Genomic DNA, 25,335 nt, shown 5'->3' with positions numbered 1-25,335 from the left:
GTGTGAAAGGTCTCAGCGTCACGTATGACGCCGGAAATGACAAAGTTGCGTCATAAACGTATCTTTTTGCGCCAAAAAAAGTTTGCGTCTAAAATGACGCAATAAAGTCTAGCATTTGACGCACCCGCGGGCCTAACACCCGCAATTGCAAAAAGTAGTCAAATTGAAAAAAAGACTAAACCCCAGGTAAGAAATAAAATTCTAAAAGTGTTTACATTCCCAAATATGAAACTGACAGTCTGCAGAAGGAAATACATGAACCCAGTGGCGTAGCGTGGGTTGTCAGTGCCCAGGGCAAGGCAAGTATTGCGCCCCCCCAACCCTATTTTAGATATGCTGCTTCTTCTTACATTTGGGACAAACCAAGCAAAAACCCAAGCCTGGTAGATCACATAAAGCAAGGGACACTGTCTCCTCTCCCACAAAATGCTCCCTTAACCATCTTTACTGGATAACTAACAGTTTTTGCCGATGATACCCATATCCCCAAAATATGTCCCTTGTCATAAGCAGCTGCTAATCAGTAGCGCCTTACAAACAAAGCCATGAAAATAATATATTGGCAATACAAGAGGCAGTGGGTGAAGCCTGCAAGCATTATGTGCTATCCCCCTGTGATCAAACCCTGTCTGCAGCTCTCTAGAGCTGGGCAAATATATACAATATTAAATTTTAAGATTTATTCTCATTTTACACATGGGTGGAAAGCCCCCCTTAACCCCCATCTGGTGGTGACGTCCTGATCTGTAAAACTTCATGGTACAAATACTGCAGACCACAGGGTGCACCCACCCCCACATTGCAGCAACCCATATTGTATATGTGGTGCAATAGGTTTTTGTTAAGTCGTTAAAAAGAGGAAAAGGGGTCACACAGGTTGGCAGCTGTTACATAAGGTTGTCCCTGTTGGGCAGACTGTCTTTTGGGTGCCAATGACATATAAAAGTGGGGTATATATTCTACCTTAATAAATATAACAATTGTAAGTAATCAATATAAAAGGGGCATGGGACAGACAACCCAGCATAACATACATATATGGGGGGAGGGTGTATGGTATTTAGGGGGGTGCTGTTAAATTTATTTACTAACACAAATTATAGTTATTTTTTTTACTTTAAATGCAGTAAGGGTGGGTTTAATGTAAATAAAAAAGGCAATGAGCACACAAACCCTAAAAATCGGTAAAAGTCCACACCTCAGGAGTCAAGCAAGAAATAGATTCAAGATGGTGAATTCATAGGACTTCTTTGATAGGAGACAAACACAGTGAAATGCCTGGTGAGCAGCACAATCATGGTGCCAGACAGCACACAAATCCCTAAATCTACTTCTGCCCTAGGAAGATCATGGAGGGGAAAAATCAAATACAGGAAACAAGGCCTCATTTTTGTCAACTGTCACAAATATACTTTTTTTTGTGCAAGGACGAGATTGCGTAAGTTGTAATCAGAATCCAGTCAAACATGAAAGTATGGTCTCTGATCACCCCACCATCCCACAAACTAGGTAACTGGGGTTAACAGAAAGGCAGAGCCCAGCCATGCTGCCACCAGTGCCACGGGTTTGAAAGAGATTTATTGCACTTTTTAAGGATTCCTCCCCCCCCCCACCTCTGCTTAGAGATCCTTAAAAAGTGTCCCAGGCAATGCGTGGCATTCTGGCTCTGGGTCCTTTGTTGGAAGGGAACTTAATTGTTGGGTAATAATAGAACCGTAATTAAGCTGCATTTTGCATGTTGCTAGTATCAGGCAAAAACAGGGCTATAAGTAAGTCTGGTCCTGACACCTTACCTTAGTCGCGGCATCACCACATTCCAGACGGGTCGCAGAACCGAGCTGGGGGCCTGTCAGAATTTTTAGCCTCCCTTCTTCCCTTTGCTAAGTTGAGGCTGGAAGCGCCCCTCAGAATTATGCGCCCGGGGCAACCGCCCCTGTTGCCCCCCCCCACGCTACGCCACTGCATGAACCTGACTCATGGCAAATATAAGTACAATACATATATTTAGAACTTTATATAATTGCATAAAGTGCCAAACCATAGCTGAGAGTGTCGCGTAATAAAAACATACTAACCAAAAGACACCCATTCACATATAGCAGATAGCCAAACCAGTACTAAAACAGTTTTTTAGTAGAGGTAATGGTAAATTGAGAGTATATCATCGATCTGAAAAGGGAGGTAGGAGATGAATCTCTACGACCGATAACAGAGAACCCATGAAATAGACCCCCATTAGGGAAATTATCGTATTCAAATAAGTGATACTCCCTTCACGTCCCTCTGACATTCGCTGTACTCTGAGAGGAATCGGGCTTCAACAATGCTGAGAAGCGCATATCAACGTAGAAATCTTAGCACAAACTTACTTCACCACCTCCATAGGAGGCAAAGTTTGTAAAACTGAATTGTGGGTGTGGTGAGGGGTGTATTTATAGGCATTTTGAGGTTTGGGAAACTTTGCCCCTCCTGGTAGGATTGTATATCCCATATGTCACTAGCTCATGGACTCTTGCCAATTACATGAAAGAAATGTCGGTTTCATGTCCCCTTAAATGAACATAAAAGTCAAACATAAACTTTCATGATTCAGAACAGATAGGGATCACAATTTTTAAACAATTTTCCAATTCACTCACATTTTCAAAGTGTGCACAATCTTTTTCTATGCTTATTATCTGAGGCACCAGCTCCTACTGAGCATGTGCAAGAGTTCAGTGTATATAGATTTTGCATTTTGTGATTGGCTGTTGGTTGTCACATGATGCAGATGGGAAGGAAAATAGAACTTTGGCATTTGTCAGAAAAAATACTGTATTTAGTGATTCTTTGAGGACAGTGAAGTCAAAATTAAACTTTCATGAATCAGAGCATGCAATTTTAAACACCTTTGCAGTTTACTTCTGTTCTAAAATTTGCTTTGTTCTTTTGGTATCTTTTATTGGAGAGTTAAAGGGACATTATACACTAGATTTTTCTTAGCATAAATGTTTTGTAGATGATCCAATTATATAGCCTATGTAGTTTTTTTTTTTAAATGTATAGTTTTGATTATTTTTTTATAGATAATTTTTATTAATTTTCCAACCATAGGTAGACAAATACAAGAGATACATTTCAAAGTTGTAACATAATACAATGAGTACATTTGAGTGACATTTGTTGTTTCTTTGGGAGCAGACCCTCCCTTGCTAGTTCTGTAATAGTGTCTATGTTCCAAAAAAGTTCTAAAGGCTAGTTGCCTTATTAAGAAGTCCATCTGATGTCCATCTCTTGTGAGGTACTAGAAGCTCTTATGGGTTGAAAGCATTAGGTTAAGTATCATATTCATATCTGTATTGAATCATCTAACAATCTTAATAAATTTAATAACAACCACTGGAGTTACATGTATAATAACGTGATAAATTCAAACTTAAATTCTATTTCCATTTACTTTATTGGCGGAGTCAGGTTTGTCCTGCTGGTACTAGGTATATGGCATAATCTAAAGTAAGGCCCTATCTTCCACTAGGCGACAATGTCTTTTTTTTTTCTTCTTTTCTTTCAAATCTCAGGGCAGGCGTTCTAGTGTGTTTAAAAAGGTCTCCCAATAAAATTTGACATCTAAAAATACAGTTTTGCTTATTTTTAAACAACATTGCTCTGATTTTCAGACTCCTAACCAAACCCCACTTTTATATGCAAAGGAGGGGGGAGGGGTGAGTGTCTGCTATTTCCCACTTGCAGTGGGTGTTCCAGCTACCTTTTTTTTTACAGAGCTAAGCTGGGAGCTTCTAAGTAAGTTTTTAAACGGTTTTATACTGGATTTTTATATCCGTATCTGTGCATATTATCCTTTATAGTAGTGTCTATTACATGCAGTTATATGAAAATTGGTGTACCTTTAAACTAGGTACGCTGTTGAGAGCTCAAGAATGGGCTCAAGTCTTTAGTACTCTATGACAGTAGTGTTTTGCAACATTGTATAACTAACAAAGCTACAAAAAATGTTGCAAAACATTTCTGCCATAGCGTACAAAAGACGTGCACACTCCTGAGCCCTAGTTTTTCTCTTCAATAAAGGATACCAAGAGAATGAAGCAAATTTGAAAATAGAAGAAAATTGGAAAGTTGATTAAAATTGCATGCTCTGAGTCATGAAAGTTAAATTTTGACTTTACTGTCCCTTTAAAACCCCTATCATTTGATTTCTCTTATGTGAACAGTAATGAAAATATGAGAAAAATGTTAAGATTTAGATGAGGAATAGGAGGTATTTTATTTTTTATTAGTCCATTTTTTTAGGGAGAGCGTACTGTAAGATGTTCCCAAATCCATTTTACTTGCTGGAATGTATTAGATTGTTTACAAAGAGCTCCTTTACCTTTATTTTGTTATGTGAAATTGCGGCCTTTGCTGCCACATATACTGAAAATATTAAGGCTGCTGTATTCTTTGGAGAAAGGCAATGTAAACAGGAGACAGCAGAAGAGAGAGATATTTTTGTATCTATAGTAGCTGGTTTTACTCAATGAACCTTGGCCATAAATAGCATTTCAATACCTATCAGGCTTTGTCGATATAGTGAGAGATAAATATCTATAAAGATAAAAACACAGCGCAAACTCCGACTCACGTTTATTTATTAAAACAAGGAGTAAGCACACAATACTCAATGCACTTACAAGATAAAAAGAGGATGATTGTCAGTATCGTTTATAAGTGTGTTTTTATATCCATAGGTACTACGTATGGCTTACATTGAGTATTCAGGCACACAGGTAACGGGCTAGAGTCTCTTCTATAGTAATCAATGCACAATGAGCAAATACATAGGGTGAAGACCGTCTTCTTTAAAGATACAACAATAAACACAATAAATATAGAGTATGCAAAATGTAAGAGATAACATGAGCAATTTTGGTCTTTCTGCAGACAGATTTACATAGGTATATCCTTGAGTACAAAAGGGTGATGGATTTATTGAGCAAAAACAGCTAATTTCAATAAAAATTAAATACGAAGGAATCTATTTCTATACATTTAATAGTCAGCAACAGGTGTAACAAGTAATTTTGAAAATATTAAAAGGCAACAAACCGTACATTGTCCATTTATTTATACAAATCCTTCACAAGCGATGTTTTTATAAAAAAAAACAAAAACAAAAAAAACACAGCACTTTCAAGTGAACCTACACTGTGCCCTGTAAGAATAAATGCCTAATACAACTGACAAAAAAAGGAACATGTACCTTATCAATGAAGTGTGCAGCTCTTGAAGGATCCTGAGATTATGCAGGAAAGGGAGAATATGTAGGAAAGGGCGAGCAGGTAACTGCGGTCTCCAATATGTCAGCAAAACACAGTAGAATAGCAATCAGCAAATGCATAAATAAAAAGACGACGCAAAGCACTTAAAGAACACTAAACCCAATTTCTTTCTTTCATAATTCAGACAGAGCATGCAATTGTAAATAACTATCCAATGTCTTTCTATTTTCTATTTTGTTTTGTTATTTTTGTATCCTTCGTTGAAAAGTATACCTAGGTAGGCTCAGAAGCTGCTAATTGGTGGCTGCACAGAAATGCCTCTTGTTGGTTTTCAGCTAACTCCTTGTAGTGCATTGTTGATCTTTCAGCAAAGGATACCAAGAGAATGAAGCAAATTTGATAACAGAAATACATTTAAAAGTTGCTTAAAATAGTATGTTCTATCTGAGTCATGGAAGAAAATAAAATAGGTTTAATGTCTCTTTAGTTAGAATTTGAATGGAGTATTAGATTTATTTTTTTCGGACAAATGTTTGTTAGTTAACTTTTTCTTCCTGCTGCATCATGTGACAGCCATCAGCCAATCCTAAAATGCATATACGTATATCCTGTGAGCTCTTGCACATGCTCAGTAAGAGCTGGTGCCTCAAAAAGTGTGCAAATAAGTTTGTGAATTGGAAAGTTGTTTAAAATTGTGTGTTCCATCTGAATCATAAAAGTTTTAATTTTGACTTTAGTGTTTCCTTAAAAATCCACCACTGCTGAAGCTTCCACTTCAAGGGAGTCGTAAAAAAGAGACACAAGTGAAGCAAAGTAAAAAGGATTGCAGTTTATATAGTAGAATGCGCTACTGTTGTATAATATCACTTTTTTCAGGCATAACTATTTTCAGTGAGCATGTAATTGCAATGTGCATGTACGTATGCCATGTTTTCACACAGATGTCTGTGCTACAAGTTTGCAGTTATCCAAATTGACACAGCCCGAGAACTGGAGGACCCTGACTATCTTACAGAGAGCTACCTTAACCTGGCCCGAAGCAATGAGAAACTGTGTGAGTTCCAGAAGACCATTTCATACTGCAAAACCTGCCTGAACATGCAAGGAACATCTGTCAGCCTGCAGCTGAATGGTCAGGTCTGCCTCAGCCTTGGCAATGCTTATCTCGGCCTAAGTGTCTTCCAGAAGGCACTAGAGTGCTTTGAAAAGGCTCTGAGATATGCTCACAACAATGATGACAAGATGCTGGAGTGCAGGGTCTGCTGCAGCCTGGGAGGTCTCTACACGCAGCTGAAGGTTAGAGAACGGATTGCAACTGTACTGCTTTACAGTAGCTGATATTCTTAGATCTTCCACTTAAAGGGACATTAAATACTTTGAGATTGTAATATAAAATAATAAATTGTATTTGTATTAAAAAGTCTGGAATATACTGTACTTATTTTAATCCCTTTTCCTGTAATTTCACTCTGAAATTGTGAGCTTTTCAGTTCCTGTTAGAAATGGAAGTGCAGAACACTGTTATATTCCCCACAACCATTGGCTGCACACTCTAGTGACCTATTTATAACTGCCCCTAATTGGCCACAGCAGAGAATGTAACCTAAGTTACAACAAGGCAGCTCCCATTGTTTTATAGACACTAAAACTTTATACTTATTTTGTCAATATTTAAACAACTAATGAAACTTTAAAAAAATACATCTACATGTTATTCTCAGACTAATCTTTTCTTTGAATGCTTCATTCTATCTAGCATTTGTTTAGTGTTTAATGTCCCTTTAATGTGTACAATTGTAGGATAGAGAGACATTCTAACACAAAATGGCTTGTAAGCTAGGATCAGTAATGCAACAATTTTGTGTTTAACCCCCCTGCAAAAGGTTAAAAAAAAGTGAAAACAAAAAAACATCTGGTCATCCAATCAGGAGTAGCTATTGCATAACCAGCCAAACACAAACTGCGTTCTGCTCTGGAGCTGTAAAGCTTTCACCTCCTAAACGTTCTACATATAATTTAGTTAAGATCTGTTTTGTAAAAATGACATTCTCTATCAGATTAGAGCAGGTGGTTGTTGTGTTACTAATCTTAGCTACCTGTGTTTAACCCCCACAAAGGGCTTTAAAAGATATTAAATGTCTCTTAGTTTGTTTAAAACCTGTGCTTTATTTTCTGTTCCCTAGAGAGGCCAAAATGCGTAACTGCAAAAATGTCAAGTCAAATAGCTGGTATAGGCAATTTGCAGATTTTTGAAAAACTAGGTCAGTGATGCTGAACTGTGGCACTCAGATGTTTTAGAGCTACATTTCCTATGATGCTCGACTGGACTTTTAGAGTGTTTAAGCATCATGGGAAATGTAGTTCTAAAACGTCTGGAGTGCCGAGGTTCGCCATTACTGACCTAGGTTATTTGCTTTTTGGCCTCTCTAGGGAGCATGGGATAAAGCACAAGTTTGGCACAAAATCAAGAGGTAATTCATTTCCTGTTAAACACTTAAAGGGATAGAAAGGTCAAAAATTAAATGTGCATAGGTGCATTTCAATTTGAAATATAAGCATTTTTTAAATATACTTTCATTAGCAAAAATGTGTCTAGTAAAAATTATAACTTTTCCCACGGCATATGCACATATGCTATGAGGACCTATGCATCAGTCTTCAAACACCATGCTCAGAGGTGGCAGTGGTGCGTATTGCTTCTGAAGTCGAAATTTGTGTCATACAGACTACTGCTGACCCTATGAGAAGGTGTGGTGTTTGAATACTGGTGCACGGGCCCTCACAGGATATGTGCGTATGCTGCAGGAAAACAGTAATAACTTTTACTAGAGGCATTTTTTGCTAATGGAAGTTGTTAGCTGCTATTTTCAGGGGGGGGGGGGGGGGAGTGTGTCAGTCAGCACTTGGCCTGGATCATACACTGTCACCTGGAAATGAATGGGTTACTTGATGGGATATCCCAGAGAACAGGAATCAGACCACACAGCAATCAGTCTAACATCTGTTCTGTTTATTAGAAGATGAACAATACATTTTATAGGCAGTGATTACAGTATATAGGGTTAACACAGTGACATGTTCATAACTACATCATCTTACATAGTATTTCTGCAAGAACAAAGAAGCTCATTATAAATATAATTGGTAGAAAAGGAGTGTTAGGGAGTCATTTCTGCAGAAATACCTAACTTCAGATAACAGTAAATCTGAGCCTCATAGCCCAGCACAAATCAAGGCCGTGTAAGCATCTTATAGAGATAACGGGCTTCCAGGCGCATCGCCAGGAACATTCACAAGACCATTCTAGCTATACAAAGATTCATAACATCTACATCGTTCTCACTACATAATAAGCGGTTATAATAAACCTTTCTTAGACAAGATGGATGTCTAAGACAAAATGGCAACGAAAACAAGATGGCGTCGGTAATGCTAACATACCACCCTTTTATTCTAACAGCATAACATAAAATAGAGAAACATAGAAAATTAGTAAATCCTTAAACAACAATATAAGCCTAATACTTTGGTATAACACGGATCTATGTTAGAATACTGTAGAGAAATGTATTCACATTTACTGCTATAATTTCATAGGCCAATAGGGCACAATTTGTCACTGCACATAGGTATGGCCCTTCCAATACTCTCCGTCTACCTCCCAGCATCCTCAAACTACTGGTCTATCTGCACAAAGACCCAACCAGCCCCCTATCTACCCCCAAACAATGCTGCATCTTTATTTCTCAACCTGCATAGCTAGCACCCCCCAATATTTCCGACAGTTTCCTGCTCTGTACACTCTCCACAGTGAAGCATGACATGGGAACAGCACAAGTGTCTCTGGGTGGCCTCTGATCAATTTAAGAACAGTCTTTGTCCTCTTAGAGCTCCACCTTCCTCAGACACTCTGCTTCAATACCATAGTCCATTTGCAGTAGAGGTGCTTATCCAGTGTTCTTCTGCAGGTAGATGCTGGAAGTCCGATGGTTTGTTCATGGGGTAGACAAGGAAAGCCATTGCAAGCAGACACTCGAGTCAGAAGGAGTCTAAGAAGGAAACAAAACAGCACAAGATGAGCACACCCCCAATACAATCACAATTATGTCCAAATAAAACTTATTTCACCTTTTTTGCAAGCATCACCATAACTTTAATAGCTTAACTTGCCCTGTGTCATTTAAAACCAGGAAAACATTGTGGATATATAGTACAAACTAAATACATTGAAACTTTTACAAAGAATAACTTGCAGCTTCTCTATACAATTTAAATGATACTTCATGAATACTAAGCAAGTAAAAACTGCTAGACTTCATCAAGAGGCTGAATGGCTATGCTAAGTAACTTGTGCTAAGGCCGGCTGCCAAAATGAAAAGTAAAACGGTCAATAAAAATATTTTCTTTAAAATGAATTTCTTCACACTTTCTCTTTGAACAATTAAAAATAACCTAGTGTTCCTTCATTCTGCAAAGCTACTATATGTAATGTTTATAATTCTCCAACTATGATCTTAATAGTCAGCAGTCTCATCTGATATAAACACTACTAGTTTACCAATTATTTTATGCAACCTACATTCTCTCACACTCCTGTATGAGGAAAGAATACAATCATAACAATATTAAAACTACAAAATATTTTAAAGGTAAACACATCCTTATGGTAAGATAATTCCTTTCATTGACAAACATCTGGAATTACAAAATTCAAATTGCAGATACCATACCAATTAATAAAAGGAAAAAAATACATTTGCTTTCATAACACAGATCCAATAAGAGCCATTGTAGGTAGAAAATATACCATCAATATAACTATAATTATACTACTCCCTAAACAAATATTTATCTGTATAATTAATATAAATTTCTAGCTGAGACGTGTCCTCACTGTGTTTCACAAGCGTGAAGGCAGGGTCTAAAATATTAGATATTGCAGCATTTTCTTTAAACTATACAGGTGCAAACATATTCTCTATACTCAGTGGGCCATTCAATAGGTTACACTTATCTAGAGGATTACTTTGTTTAAGTACATAAACTACAATGTGCACTAATACAAATAAGGCATACTTTTCTGTAGACAAAGCTATATGACTTCTTATAACTAATATGATCAACAAAAATAACACAAGAGAATACAAAACAAGCAATATAATAATATTATATATATATATATATATAAAATATATACAGTATATAAGTTAAAACAATGTTCCCCTAATTTAACTGTGGATGACTGTAACAGGTCCTCAATTCCATCAGGCAGGGCACAGTCCAGAGAAGGATAGTCTTTATGTTCTGAAGATACACATCATAGGAAACAGTCATAGATTACCCAGAGTCCAGTTCTGGGGCTGGTACCAGCATGCAAAGCAAATAATGGATCCAAAGATAGTTCAGCAACTTTTACCACAGTATGGTGGTTAAAACAAACGACAAAAGGTCTTTTATTTTCTTTTTTCTTTTCTTCACCTAGGCACCAGGCATTTCTTTATTTAAAAGGTTTACTTGCATTCAATCTTTTGGAGGGTGCACTATGGAATTTTATCTGTACAGATTTTACCTAAATATGAAAAACTCAAAAATAATTTAGTTAGTGTTTTTACTCTCTGGATACAGCTTCATGATCTCATCCTGCAAATACAAATATTGTGTTAAGAACAAAATAGAAAAATAAAATCACTTTAGGTTCATTTTCTTACTTAAAATAAGCACCCAAATCACATAAAGATACTCATCAATACTTCCCCCTTTGTTTGCGTGAAACACCCTATGTGTCACGCAAACACAAAATAACAGCAAACTAAAAGACAATTCATGCACTCTGTAGTATACTATTCTTAACATCAGGCAAAATCAAATACACCTCAATATTCAATGTTACATTCATACAGCACCCTTCCAAACATTCACTAAAAATAAAAACATAAACTTTCTCTGAGAAAACACTTAAAACCAAGGGCGCAATCCGATATACGGTGCAGGTTTCGGTGCAAGCGTGGAAACCTGCACCGCCCGTAGTTTCCCCTCGCACATCGAGCTATCACATATACGGCGCCGGCAGTTGCTAAAGTGCTGTAAGTCGGACAAACTAGCGATGTCCAGAAATAAGCGTAAGTACACATTTCTGGAGTCGCCAGTGACTTACGACACTTTAGAAACTGCCACTGCATAAAAAAAACTAACTAAAGTATAAAATCTCCCGTTACTGTCTAACACGCCTCCCAAACATCATCCCGACACGTATACCCCTCTATCCGCAATCCGCCCTCTCACTCCTAATAATAAATATATTAACCCCTAAACCGCCTCTCCCGGACCCCGCCGCCAGCTACATTAAATGTATTACCCCCTAATCTGACCCCCCTACACCGCCGCCACCACCTATATTACATATATTAACCCCTAATCTAATCCCCCTACACCGCCGCCACCTATTTTAAAAATATTAACCCCTAATCTAATCCCCCTACACCGCCGCCACCTATTTTAAATATATTAACCCCTAATCTAATCCCCCTACACCGCCGCCACCTATTTTAAATATATTAACCCCTAATCTAATCCCCCTACACCGCCGCCACCTATTTTAAATATATTAACCCCTAATCTAATCCCCCTACACCGCCGCCACCTATTTTAAATATATTAACCCCTAATCTAATCCCCCTACACCGCCGCCACCTATTTTACATATATTAACCCCTAATCTAATCCCCCTACACCGCCGCCACCTATATTAAATATATTAACCCCTAAACCTAAGTCTAACCCTAACACCTCTAACTTAATTATTTTTGAAATAAATCTAAATAATATTATTAACTAAATTATTCCTATTTAAAACTAAATACTTAGCTATAAAATAAACCCTTACGGCTAGATTTAGAGTTTTGTCGGTAACGACCCGCGTATCTAACGCTGGCTTTTTCTGGCCGCACCTTTAAAATAACTCTGGTATTGAGAGTCCACAGAATGGCTGCGTTAGGCTCCAAAAAAGGAGCGTATAGTATATTTAACGCAACTGCAACTCTCGATACCAGAGTTGCTTACGGACGCGGCCAGCCTCAAAAACGTGCTTGTGCACGATTCCCCCATAGGAAACAATGGGGCTGTTTGAGCTGAAAAAAAAACTAACGCCTGCAAAAAAGCCCCGTTCAGCTCCTAACGCAGCCCCATTGTTTGCTATGGGGAAACACTTCCTACGTCTGCACCTAACACTCTAACATGTACCCCGAGTCTAAACACCCCTAACCTTACACTTATTAACCCCTATTCTGCCGCCTCCGCTATCGCTGACCCCTGCATATTATTATTAACCCCTAATCTGCCGCTCCGTAAACCGTCGCTACTTACATTATCCCTATGTACCCCTAATCTGCTGCCCTAACATCGCCGACCCCTATATTATATTTATTAACCCCTAATCTGCCCCCCACAACGTCGCCTCCACCTGCCTACACTTATTAACCCCTAATCTGCCGAGTGGACCGCACCGCTATTATTATAAAGTTATTAACCCCAATCCGCCTCACTAGCCCTATAATAAATAGTATTAACCCCTAATCTACCCTCCCTAACATCACCGATACCTAACTTCAATTATTAACCCCTAATCTGCCGACTGGAGCTCACAGCTATTCTAATAAATGTATTAACCCCTAAAGCTAAGTCTAACCCTAACACTAACACCCCCCCTAAATTAAATATAATTTTAATCTAACGAATTTAATTAACTCTTCTTAAATAAATTATTCCTATTTAAAGCTAAATACTTACCTGTAAAATAAATCCTAATATAGCTACAATATAAATTATATTTATATTATAGCTATTTTAGGATTAATATTTATTTTACAGGTAACTTTGTATTTATTTTAACCAGTTACAATAGCTATTAAATAGTTAAGAACTATTTAATAGCTAAAATAGTTAAAATAATTACAAATTTACCTGTAAAATAAATCCTAACCTAAGTTACAATTAAACCTAACACTACACTATCAATAAATTAATTAAATAAAATACCTATAATTATCTACAATTAAACCTAACACTACACTATCAGTAAATAAATTAAATACAATTCCTACAAATAAATACAATGAAATAAACTAACTAAAGTACAAAAAATAAAAAAGAACTAAGTTATAAAAAATAAAAAAATATTTACAAACATTAGAAATATATTACAACAATTTTAAACTAATTACACCTACTCTAAGCCCCCTAATAAAATAACAAAGCCCCCCAAAATAAAAAAAATGCCCTACCCTATTCTAAATTACTAAAGTTCAAAGCTCTTTTACCTTACCAGCCCTGAACAGGGCCCTTTGCGGGGCATGCCCCAAAAAGTTCAGCTCTTTTGCCTGTAAAAAAAAACATACAATACCCCCCCCAACATTACAACCCACCACCCACATACCCCTAATCTAACCCAAACCCCCCTTAAATAAACCTAACACTAAGCCCCTGAAGATCTTCCTACCTTGAGTCGTCTTCACCCAGCCGAGCCAAATTCTTCATCCAAGTGGAGCAAGAAGAGGTCCTCCATCCGGTAGAAGTCTTCATCCAAGCGGGGCAGAAGAGGTCTTCCATCCGATTGATGTCTTCATCCAAGCGGAATCTTCTATCGTCATCCATCCGGAGCGGAGCGGCAGCATCCTGAAGACCTCCGACGCGGAACATCCATCCTGGCCGACGACTGAACGACGAATGACAGTTCCTTTAAATGACGTCATCCAAGATGGCGTCCCTCGAATTCCGATTGGCTGATAGGATTCTATCAGCCAATCGGAATTAAGGTAGGAATATTCTGATTGGCTGATGGAATCAGCCAATCAGAATCAAGTTCAATCCGATTGGCTGATCGAATCAGCCAATCAGATTGAACTTGATTCTAAAGCTAATTACACCTAATATAAGCCCCCTAATAAAATAAAAAAGCCCCCCAAAATAATAAAATTTCCCTACCCTAAACTAAATTACAAAAGTAATCAGCTCTATTACCAGCCCTTAAAAGGGCCTTTTGCGGGGCATTGCCCCAAAGTAATCAGCTCTTTTACCTGTAAAAAAAAAAGAACAACCCTTCCATTACAACCCACCACCCACACACCCCTACTCTAAAACCTACCCGATCCCCCCTAAAAAAAAACCTAAGTCTAACACCCAAGTGGTCCTTACCTGTCCGGAAGACCGGCGGAGAAGGTCCTTTTCCAGGCGGTGAAGTCTTCTTCCAACCGGCGACATCTTCTTCCAGGAACCAGCCGGCGCGGAGCAGAGGAGATGGAGACCATCCACTCTGGAACTGAAGACCGGCGACACTGGAACTGAAGACCGGAGCCGTGGAGGATCCTCTTCATACGATCTCCGCCGTACACTGAATAGGAATTCAAGGTACGCAATTAAAAATTGCGTCCCTTGAATTCCTATTGGCTGATTTGAGCCTTCAAATTCAAATCAGCCAATCAGATGAGAGCTACTGTAATTCTATTGACTGATTTGAATAGCCAATAGAATAAGAGCTACTGTAATTCTATTGGCTGATTAGAATAGAAAATAGAATTACAGTAACTCTTATTCTATTGGCTATTCAAATCAGTCAATAGAATTACAGTAGCTCTCATCCGATTGGCTGATTTGAATTTGAAGGCTCAAATCAGCCAATAGGAATTCAAGGGACGCCATTTTTAATTGCGTACCTTGAATTCCTATTCAGTGTACGGCGGAGATCGTATGAAGAGGATCCTCCACGCTCCATGGCTCCGGTCTTCAGTTCCAGAGTGGATGGTCTTCAGCTCCACAGTCATCGGTCTTCAACTCCTCCGCTCCGTGCCGGCTGGTTCCTGGAAGAAGATGTCGCCGCTTGGAAGAAGACTTCACCACCTGGAACAGGACCTTCTCCGCCGGTCTTCAGGACAGGTAAGGACCACTTGGGTGTTAGACTTAGGTTTTTTTAAGGGGGGATTGGGTGGGTTTTAGAGTAGGGGTGTGTGGGTGGTGGGTTGTAATGGGGGGGGGGGTTGTTCTTTTTTTTTACAGGTAAAAGAGCTGATTACTTTGGGGAAATGCCCCGCAAAAGGCCCTGATTACTTTTGTAATTTCTCTTGTAAGGTGTATCCAGTCCACGGATTCATCCATTACTTGTGGGATATTCTCCTTCCCAACAGGAAGCTGCAAGAGAATCACCCACAGCAGAGCTGTCTATATAGCTCCTCCCCTAACTGCCACTACCAGTCATTCTCTTGCAGCTCTCGACAAGAAAGGAAGTAGCTAGAGAGAAGTGGTGTATTTATTTAGTTTATCTTCAATCAAAAGTTTGTTATTTTCAAATGGTACCGGAGTTGTACTATTTTAGCCTCAGGCAGAAAGTTGAAGAAGAGTCTGCCTGTGGTCTTTGATGATCTTAGCAGGTTGTAACTAAGATCCATTGCTGTTCTCACACATAACTGAAGAGATAGGTAACTTCAGCTGGGGGAATGGCGTGCAGGGTCTCCTGCTATGAGGTATGTGCAGTTTAAATTTTTCTAGAGAAATGAATATGCTTGAAAATGCTGTTAATACCGGATTTATTTAAGGTAAGCCTGATTACAGTGATTTAATAACGACTAGTATCATGCTTGCTGTAAAGGGTAATATTCTTATTACTTTCTCACATTACTGAAAAATAAGATAATGTTTGCTGGAAGTGTTTAAACATTTTTTTCTACATATTGGTGATAAATCTTTATTGGGGCCCAGTTTTTTCCACATGGCTGGCTAGATTTTGCCTAGGGATAGTTTTGTTAGGCCCTCTCACTGTGAATACAGGTTGGGAGGGGCCTATTTTCGCGCCTAAATGCGCATTAGATTTTGCAGCTTGAGACATCCAGTTTCCCTGAAGGAGTCCCCTGAACACTTAGGACCTCTCTAAAGGGTTTTTGTGCCTTCCAAAGTCGTTGTATGGGCAGGTAGGGCCACAGCAGTGCTGTGGCAGTTTGTTGTGACTGTTGAAAAACGTTTATATAGTTTTTTTGATCCGGTTTTGAAACTAAGGGGTTAATCATCCATTTGCGAGTGAGTGCAATGCTCTGTTAGCCTATTATACACACTGTAAAAATTTCGTAAGATTTACTGCTTTTTATCACTGTTTTTCAATTTCTGACATTTTTTGTTTCTCTTAAAGGCACAGTACCGTTTTTAGTTTTTGCTTGTTTACATTTATCAAAGTGTTTTCCAAGCTTGCTGGTCTCATTGCTAGTCTGTTTTAACATGTCTGACATAGAGGAAACTCCTTGTTCATTATGTTTAGAAGCCATTGTGGAACCCCCTCTTAGAATGTGTACCAAATGTACTGATTTTACTTTAAAAGATTTATCACTAGAGGAAACTGACAAGGGGGAAGTTATGCCGACTAACTCGCCCCACGTGTCAGAGCCTTTGACTCCCGCTCAAGGGACGCCCGCTCAAGAGGCGCCAAGTACATCTAGCGCGCCCATGGCGTTTACTTTACAAGACATGGCGGCAGTTATGGATCATACCCTTACAGCAGTATTGTCCAAACTACCAGGGTTACAAGGAAAGCGAGACAGCTCTGGGGCTAGAAGAAATACAGAGCACTCTGACGCTTTAGTAGCTATGTCTGATATCCCCTCACAATATGCAGAAGCTGAGGCAGGAGAGCTTCCATCTGTGGGTGATTTTTCTGACTCAGGGAAGATGCTTCAACCTGATTCTGATATGTCTACATTTAAATTTAAGCTTGAACACCTCCGCGTGTTGCTCAGGGAGGTTTTAGCTACTCTGGATGACTGTGACACCATTATAGTGCCAGAGAAATTGTGTAGATTGGATAAATACTATACAGTGCCTGTTTACACTGATGTTTTTCCTTATTATTACTAAGGAATGGGATAGACCAGGTGTACCGTTCTCTCCCCCTCCTGTTTTTAAGAAAATGTTTCCAATAGATGCCGCTACACAGGACTTATGGCAAACGGTCCCTAAGGTGGAGGGAGCAGTTTCTACCCTAGCTAAGCGTACAACTATCCCCGTCGAGGACAGTTGTGCTTTCCTAGATCCAATGGATAAAATGTTAGAGGGTTAACTTAAGAAAATGTTTATTCAACAGGGTTTTATTCTCCAGCCTCTTGCATGCATTGCCATGGTCACTGCTGCTGCGGCCTTCTGCTTTTAGTCTCTGGAAGAGGCCTTACAGGTAGAAACCCCATTGGATGATATACTTGACAAGCTTAAAGCGCTTAAGCTAGCCAATTCATTTGTTTCTGACGCCGTTGTTCATTTAACTAAACTAACGGCTAAGAACTCAGGTTTTGCTATTCAGGCGCGTAGGGTGCTATGGCTTAAATCCTGGTCAGCTGACATTACTTCAAAGTCTAAGCTTCTCAACATTCCCTTCAAGGGGGCAGACCCTATTCGGGCCTGGACTGAAGGAGATCATTTCTGATATTACTGGAGGAAAAGGTCATGCCTTTCCTCAGGATAGGTCTAACAAATTAAGGACCAAACAAACTAATTTTCGTGCCTTTCGAAACTTTAAGACGAGCGCGGCATCAACTTCCTCTAATACAAAACAAAAGGGAAATTTTGCCCAGTCCAAGCCGGTCTGGAGACCTAACCAGGCTTGGAACAAAGGTAAGTAGGCCAAGAAGCAGGCTAAGGCTAAGACAGCATGAAAGATCAGCCCCCGATCCGGTAACGGGGCTAGTAGGGGGCAGACTTTCTCTCTTCGCCCAGGCTTGGGCAAGAGATGTCCAGGATCCCTGGGCGTTGGAAATTGTGTCCCAGGGATATCTTCTGGACTTCAAAGCTTCTTCCCCAAAAGGAAGTTTTCACCTCTCACAATTATGCAGACCAGATAAAGAGAGAGGCATTCTTACATTGTGTTCAATACCTCCTAGTTATGGGAGTGATCCACCCAGTTCCAAAGGAGGAACAGGGGCAAGGCTTCTATTCAAATCTATTTGTGGTTCCCAAGAAAGAGGGAACTTTCAGACCTATCTTAGATCTCAAGATCCTAAACAAATTTCTCAGGGTCCCATCTTTCAAGATGGAGACTATTCGAACCATCCTACCTATGATCCAGGAGGGTCAATACATGACTACCGTGGAATTAAAGGATGCTTATCTTCACATTCCGATACACAAAGATCATCATCGGTTTCTCAGGTTCGCCTTCCTAGACAGGCATTACCAGTTTGTGGCTCTTCCCTTTGGGTTAACTACGGCACCAAGAATCTTTACGAAGGTTCTGGGGTCACTTCTGGTGGTCCTAAGGCTGCGGGGCATAGCAGTAGCCCCTTACTTAGACGACATTCTGAATACAGGCGTCAAATTTCTGGGAACTCTGATAGATTCTGTAGAAAGGAGGATTTACCTGACAGAGGCCAGGTTGTCCAAACTTCTAAATTCCTGCCGTGTTCTTTATTCTACTTCTCACCCTTCGGTGGCTCAGTGTATGGAAGTAATCGGCTTAATGGTAGCGGCAATGGACATAGTTCCGTTTGCCCGCCTACATCTCAGACCGCTGCAACTCTGCATGCTCAGTCAGTGGAATGGGGATTACACAGATTTGTCCCCTCTACTAAATCTGGATCAAGAGACCAGGGATTTTCTTTTCTGGTGGCTATCTCCGGTCCATCTGTCCAAAGGTATGACCTTCCGCAGGCCAGATTGGACAATAGTAACAACAGATGCCAGCCTTCTGGAACTCTCTGAAGGCTCAGGGGTCGTGGACTCAGGAGGAGGCACTCCTTCTGATAAACATTCTGGAACTAAGAGCGATATTCAATGCTCTTCAGGCTTGGCCTCAGCTAGCAGCAGTGAGGTTCATCAGATTTCAGTCGGACAACATCACGACTGTAGCTTACATCAACCATCAAGGGGGAACAAGGAGTTCCCTAGCGATGTTGGAGGTTTCAAAGATAATTTGATGGGCAGAGATTCACTCTTGCCATCTATCAGCTATCCATATCCCAGGAGTAGAGAACTGGGAGGCAGATTTTCTAAGTCGACAGACTTTTCATCCGGGGGAGTGGGAGCTCCATCCGGAGGTGTTTGCACAGTTGATTCAACGTTGGGGCAAACCAGAACTGGATCTCATAGCGTCTCGCCAGAACTCCAAGCTTCCTTGTTTCGGATCCAGGTCCAGGGATCCCAAGGCAGCGCTGATAGATGCTCTAGCAGCGCCTTGGTCCTTCAACCTGGCTTATGTGTTTCCACCGTTTCCTCTGCTCCCTCGTCTGATTGCCAAGGTCAAGCAGGAGAGAACATCTGTGATTTTGATAGCACCTGCTTGGCCACGCAGGACTTGGTATGCAGATCTGGTGGACATGTCATCCTTTCCACCATGGACTCTGCCTCTGAGACAGGACCTTCTACTTCAGGGTCCTTTCAAGCATCCAAATCTAATTTCTCTGCGGCTGACTGCTTGGAGATTGAACGCTTGATTTTATCAAAGCGTGGTTTCTCCGAGTCGGTCGTTGATACCTTAATACAGGCGTGAAAGCCTGTCACCAGGAAAATCTATCATAAGACATGGTGTAAATATCTTCATTGGTGTGAATCCAAGGGTTACTCATGGAGTAAGGTCAGGATTCCTAGGATATTATCTTTTCTTCAAGAAGGATTGGAGAAGGGTTTGTCAGCTAGTTCCTTAAAGTGACAGATTTCTGCTCTGTCTATTCTTTTGCACAAACGTCTGGCTGAGGTTCCAGACGTGCAGGCTTTTTGTCAGGCTTTAGTCAGAATCAAGCCTGTGTTTAAACTTGTTGCTCCGCCTTGGAGTTTAAATTTAGTTCTTAAGGTTCTTCAAGGGGTTCCGTTTGAACCTTTGCATTACATAGATATTAAGCTCTTATCTTGGAAAGTTCTGTTTTTAGTAGCTATCTCCTCGGCTCTAAGAGTTTTGGAGTTATCTGCTTTACAATGTGATTCCCCTTATCTCATTTTTCATGCAGATAAGGTAGTGTTACGTGCCAAACCTGGTTTTCTACCTAAGGTGGTATCTAATAAAAATATCAATCAGGAGATTGTTGTACCGTCACTGTGTCCTAATCCTTCTTCAAAGAAGGAACGTCTTTTACACAATCTTGACGTGGTTCGTGCTTTAAAGTTTTATTTACAAGCTACTAAAGATTTTCGTCAAACATCTGCATTGTTTGTTGTCTACTCTGGACTGAGGAGAGGCCAAAAGGCTTCGGCAGCTTCTCTTTCTTTTTGGCTAAGGAGTATAATACGCTTAGCTTATGAGACTGCTGGCCAGCAGCCTCCTGAAAGGATTACAGCTCATTCTACTAGAGCGGTAGCTTCGACATGGGCTTTTAAAAATGAGGTTTCTGTTGAACAGATTTGTAAGGCAGCGACTTGGTCTTCGCTTCGTACTTTTTCTAAATTCTACAAATTTGATACTTTTGCTTCTTCGGAGGCTATTTTTGGGAGAAAGGTCTTACAGGCAGTGGTTCCTTCCATTTAAGCACCTGCCTTGTCCCTCCCTTCATCCGTGTCCTATAGCTTTGGTATTGGTATCCCACAAGCCCGCCCTGTCATTTTAAGGCAGGTGTTTTTTATTTTTAAACTACAGTCACCACTGCACCCTATAGTTTCTCCTTTCTCTTGCTTGTCTTCGGTCGAATGACTGGTAGTGGCAGTTAGGGGAGGAGCTATATAGACATCTTCTGTGGGTGATCCTCTTGCAGCTTCCTGTTGGGAAGGAGAATATCCCACAAGTAATGGATGAATCCGTGGACTGGATACACCACAAGAGAAATACATTTATCAGGTAAGCATAAATTTTGTTTTAGTTTAGGGTAGGGAAATTTTATTATTTTGGGGGGCTTTTTTATTTTATTAGGGGGCTTAGATTAGGTGTAATTAGCTTAAAATTCTTGTAATCTTTTTTTATTTTTTGTAATTTAGTGTTTGTTTGTTTGTTTTTTGTAATATAGTTTAGTGTATTTAATTGTATTTTAGTTTAGATAATTGTAGTTTATTTAATTAATTTATTGATAGTGTAGTGTTAGGTGTATTTGTAACTTAGGTTAGGATTTATTTTACAGGTAATTTTGTAATTATTTTAACTAGGTAGCTATTAAATAGTTATTAACTATTTAATAGCTATTGTACCTAGTTAAAATAAATACAAAGTTACCTGTAAAATAAAAATAAACCCTAGGCTAGCTACAATGTAATTATTAATTATATTGTAGCTATCTTAGGGTTTATTTTATAGGTAAGTATTTAGTTTTAAATAGGAATAATTTAGTTAATATTAATATTGTTTAGATTTATTTAAATAATAATTAAGTTAGGGTTAGACTTAGGTTTAGGGGTTAATATATTTAAAATAGGTGGCGGCTTTGTAGGGGGATCATGTTAGGGGTTAATATATTTAAAATAGGTGGCGGCGGTGTAGGGGGCTCAGATTAGGGGGTAATATATTTAATATAGGTGGCAGCGGTGTAGGGGGATCAGATTAGAGGTTAATATATTTAAAATAAGTGGCTCCGGTGTAGGGGGCTCAGATTAGGGGTTAATAGAGTTAATATAGGTGGCGGCGGTGTAGGGGGGTCAGACTAGGGGTTAATAAATTTAATATAGTTGGCGGCGATGTAAGGGGGGCAGATTAGGGGGTAATACATATAATATAGGTGGCGGCGGGGTCTGGGAGCGGCGGTTTAGGGGTTAAACACTTTATTAGGGATTGCGGTGGAGGATTGCGGTTGACCGGTAGATAGACATTGCGCATGCGTTAGGTGTTAGGTTTTATTTTGCAGGCAGTTTAGGGAGTTACGGGGCTCCAATACTCAGCGTAAGGCTTACTACGCCTGCATTTTGTGGCGAGGTGAAAATGGAGTAAGATTTCCCCATTTTCACCACGTAAGTCCTTACGCTGTATATTGGATACCAAACTGCGCAGGTTTGGTATATCACTCTATGGGCCAAAAAACTACGGCCGAAGGGTGAAATATACGAGCATAACTTCTAGGTTACGCCGTATATAGGATACCAATCCAGCGCAAAATTTGGCGTCGACGGCTTTTGCGGGCGACGCTGCATATCGGATCGGGCCCCAACTGTCCATTCCACAAAACAAAACATTAACAGCCAGCACTAACTTTTAACAACCAGAATCAACCTAAAATTCAACACATATACTTACATTCACTGAAACACAGCACTAGCAAAACACTACAAATAATTAAAATTCTATAACCGTCCATGCCCTGTTCTGCAAATTCTACCATGCACAATACTATGAGATCACACTATTAATGCAATCACTTCAGAAGATCAATAAACTCCAGTTGCATATTTACAAATAAAATCCCTAATCATAAATTTACAAAGGAACACACAAACACCTACAAAGTACTATATTCTGGGAAAGGTCAGATAATAATGGTACAGCCACTGTTCTATATAGCCCCTGCTTGCATGCACAGTGCAAACCCACTGTTAAAGGGACAGTCTAGTCCAAAAAAAATTTCATGATTCAGATAGGGCATGTAATTTTAAACATTTTTCCGATTTACTTTTATCACCAATTTTTCTTTGTTCTCTTGGTATTCTTAGGTAAAAGCTTAACCTAGGAGGTTCACATGCTAATTTCTTAGAGCTTGAAGGCCGCCTCTTAAGAATGCATTTTAACAGGTTTTTCAGCAGTAGAGGGTGTTAGTTCATGGGAGCCATCACTGATTGGCTTAACTGCAAGTCTTTAAAAAGAACTGAAATAAAGGGGCAGTTTGCAGAGGCTTAGATACAAAATAATTAGAGAGGTAAAAAATATATAAATATAACTGTGTTGGTTATGCAAAACTGGGGAATGGGTAAAAAAGGGATTATCTATCTTTTAAAACAATAACAATTCTGGTGTAGACTGTCCCTTTAAATAAATGATGTTTGGCACAAATAATTTGTGAAAAGCTCTAGAATCCAGTCTATACTTTTACATAACCAAGATTTTAATAAATACACAATTATTTGATCTAATTTATTTTTTAAATAATTTGATATTCACCATTTTGCAGCTCTCTGACTAATTATAACAATTGTATACAACAACAATGAGGTTTCTAAAAAGAATAATAATAATAATAATTTACACTAATAGATTAAAAGGACAGTTTGCCCAAAAATCTCCCCTTTAAATTGTTCCCAATGATCCATCTCACCTGATGGAGTGCCTTTAATTGTTTACAAATAGCTCCATTTTCCAGACAAATATCAGATAAGGACAATGAGATATGCTATAACCTGAAACTTAACCCATTGTAATAGGCTGTGATTTAAAAGCACAAAAGCAACTACTTCATATATACAAATAAACCTGAAAATACAATTTCTCCTACTTTTTTATACTACACAGCTGGAATAACAAATCATTGAACTGTCCCTTTAAGGACTGACCATTTAACATGTATATTACATATATATATATATATATATATATATATATATATATATATATATATATCCTAGCTATGATTAAGACACTTGTCTTATTTACCATTAAAATGCTACTTCTTTACTGTATCATAACCTGCATATTTAAATGAGAGCCATCACAGCATAAATAATATTACACAGTAATATGTTACTAATTAATATTATAGAACTACTGAATTACTCTACTTGCAACAGAAACAGACCCAAATACTTTAGATCAATTTAATAGCATACAGCGTATAGTCTTTTCTGTTCTCCTGTGTTTAACTCCTTGCAGTGGCGGCTGGTGACTTTTGAGGATGGGGGAGCACTAACCCCGCCCCTCAGGTGGCTCCGCCCATTTTAATGTGTATGTGTGTGTGTATATATATATCTATATATAACTTATATTATCAAATTTGCTTCATTCTCTTTGTATCCTTTATTGAAAGAGCATCAATATCTCACTGAGAGCTAGTTGAACATATTGGGTGAGCCAATGACATGAGGCATATATGTGCAGGCACTAAACATCAGTTAATTCCTAGTAGTGCATTGCTGCTTTTGAGGCTATATTAGATAACAGAAGTAAATTGGAAAGTTGTTTAAAATTGTTAAAATCTGAATCATGAAAGGAAAAATGTGGGTTCAGTGTCCCTTTAACTCATTATTACATTTTCTTCATAATGTACATTTGGAGGTTACCTGCATATAATTTATGGTTATTAGAATTTTTTAAAATTTCAGAGGGCAAAAATATGCATCATGAAAATACTGAGAAAACCAAGACATAAAGAAAACAAACATTTAAATGCAAAGGTCTAGAACAAATAAACCTTTTAATTCTATGTGAGTTAACTAGGAAAATTATTTAGCTGCTGGACATGCACCATATAACACTGAAGGAGTGTGCTGAATCCTATGTGTGTTTATGAACACTAAAGGGTGTCAGACCAACACAAAGAGGGCAAAGGTTATCTGAAGGGAATTAAAAACATAGGAATGCAGACTGATTGTTTGAAGGCTAGCTGCTGTGATAAAAAAAGTTATCATAGTACCTCACTAACTCTTTAGCAAATGCTGCAGCTGCATGTATAAATCTGCCCCTAGGTTAGAATTGGAAGATCCATGGCTCACAAGTCACAAGGAGAAATATATTACACAGTTGATAAAATAAATGACAGGCTACACATTTACTCACCGTTCTCTCACTCTCCCGGTCTGCAGGCAGTCAAAAGGATGTCACATGATCACATAGGAATGTTTGTGTGCAGCTGCCCCAGAGAGAAGGGATCTTTAAAAGGTCCGTTATTTTTAAGCAGTGGCAGCTCCTGTTTGAAGACTTGTTTTACCTTATGTTAGCCCTACCCTATAGTAAGGAGGATCAATAAAGTAAAGCAGCCTTACCGTGACACCTTTCTCCCCAAAACCTCCACTCACTCACTGACTGCAAACACAATATGCTCACACAAGTAGGCGGGGCTATTATTCGTCCAGCTCCCTGCATGAAATTAGAGGCTGTCCTCAGCAGACACTTGTAAATTACTGCTGCAACTTTTCTAATTCTGATGGCTTCTATGCAATCCCTATGCTATACAGTTAGTTGTTCCACCCTAGCACCACAGGCTATCCTTCCTGCCTGCTGCCGCCT

General features: G+C 39.1%; 1 protein-coding gene and 1 long non-coding RNA gene across 2 annotated transcripts in view; one reads left to right on the top strand and one right to left on the bottom strand.

Moving 5' to 3' along the window:
• RAPSN (receptor associated protein of the synapse) overlaps positions 1–25,335 on the top strand; it is a 184,138-nt gene that overhangs the window by 27,399 nt on the left and 131,404 nt on the right. Inside the window, exon 2 of the mRNA XM_053720344.1 lies at positions 6,213–6,551. Within this exon, the coding sequence (XP_053576319.1) occupies positions 6,213–6,551 (339 nt within the window). The remainder of the gene's footprint in view (positions 1–6,212; positions 6,552–25,335) is intronic.
• Positions 8,245–25,303, bottom strand: LOC128666005 (uncharacterized). Its single transcript, XR_008403201.1, has 2 exons — positions 24,886–25,303; positions 8,245–9,304 (listed from the first exon to the last, which is right to left on the bottom strand). It is a non-coding gene; the product is annotated as an uncharacterized LOC128666005 (long non-coding RNA).

This window comes from Bombina bombina, chromosome 7 (genome assembly GCF_027579735.1).
Source record: "Bombina bombina isolate aBomBom1 chromosome 7, aBomBom1.pri, whole genome shotgun sequence".
Lineage (NCBI taxonomy): Eukaryota > Metazoa > Chordata > Amphibia > Anura > Bombinatoridae > Bombina > Bombina bombina.
The sequence above is the reverse complement of the archived record's forward strand: the minus strand, read 5'-3'. Positions and strand labels throughout refer to the sequence as shown.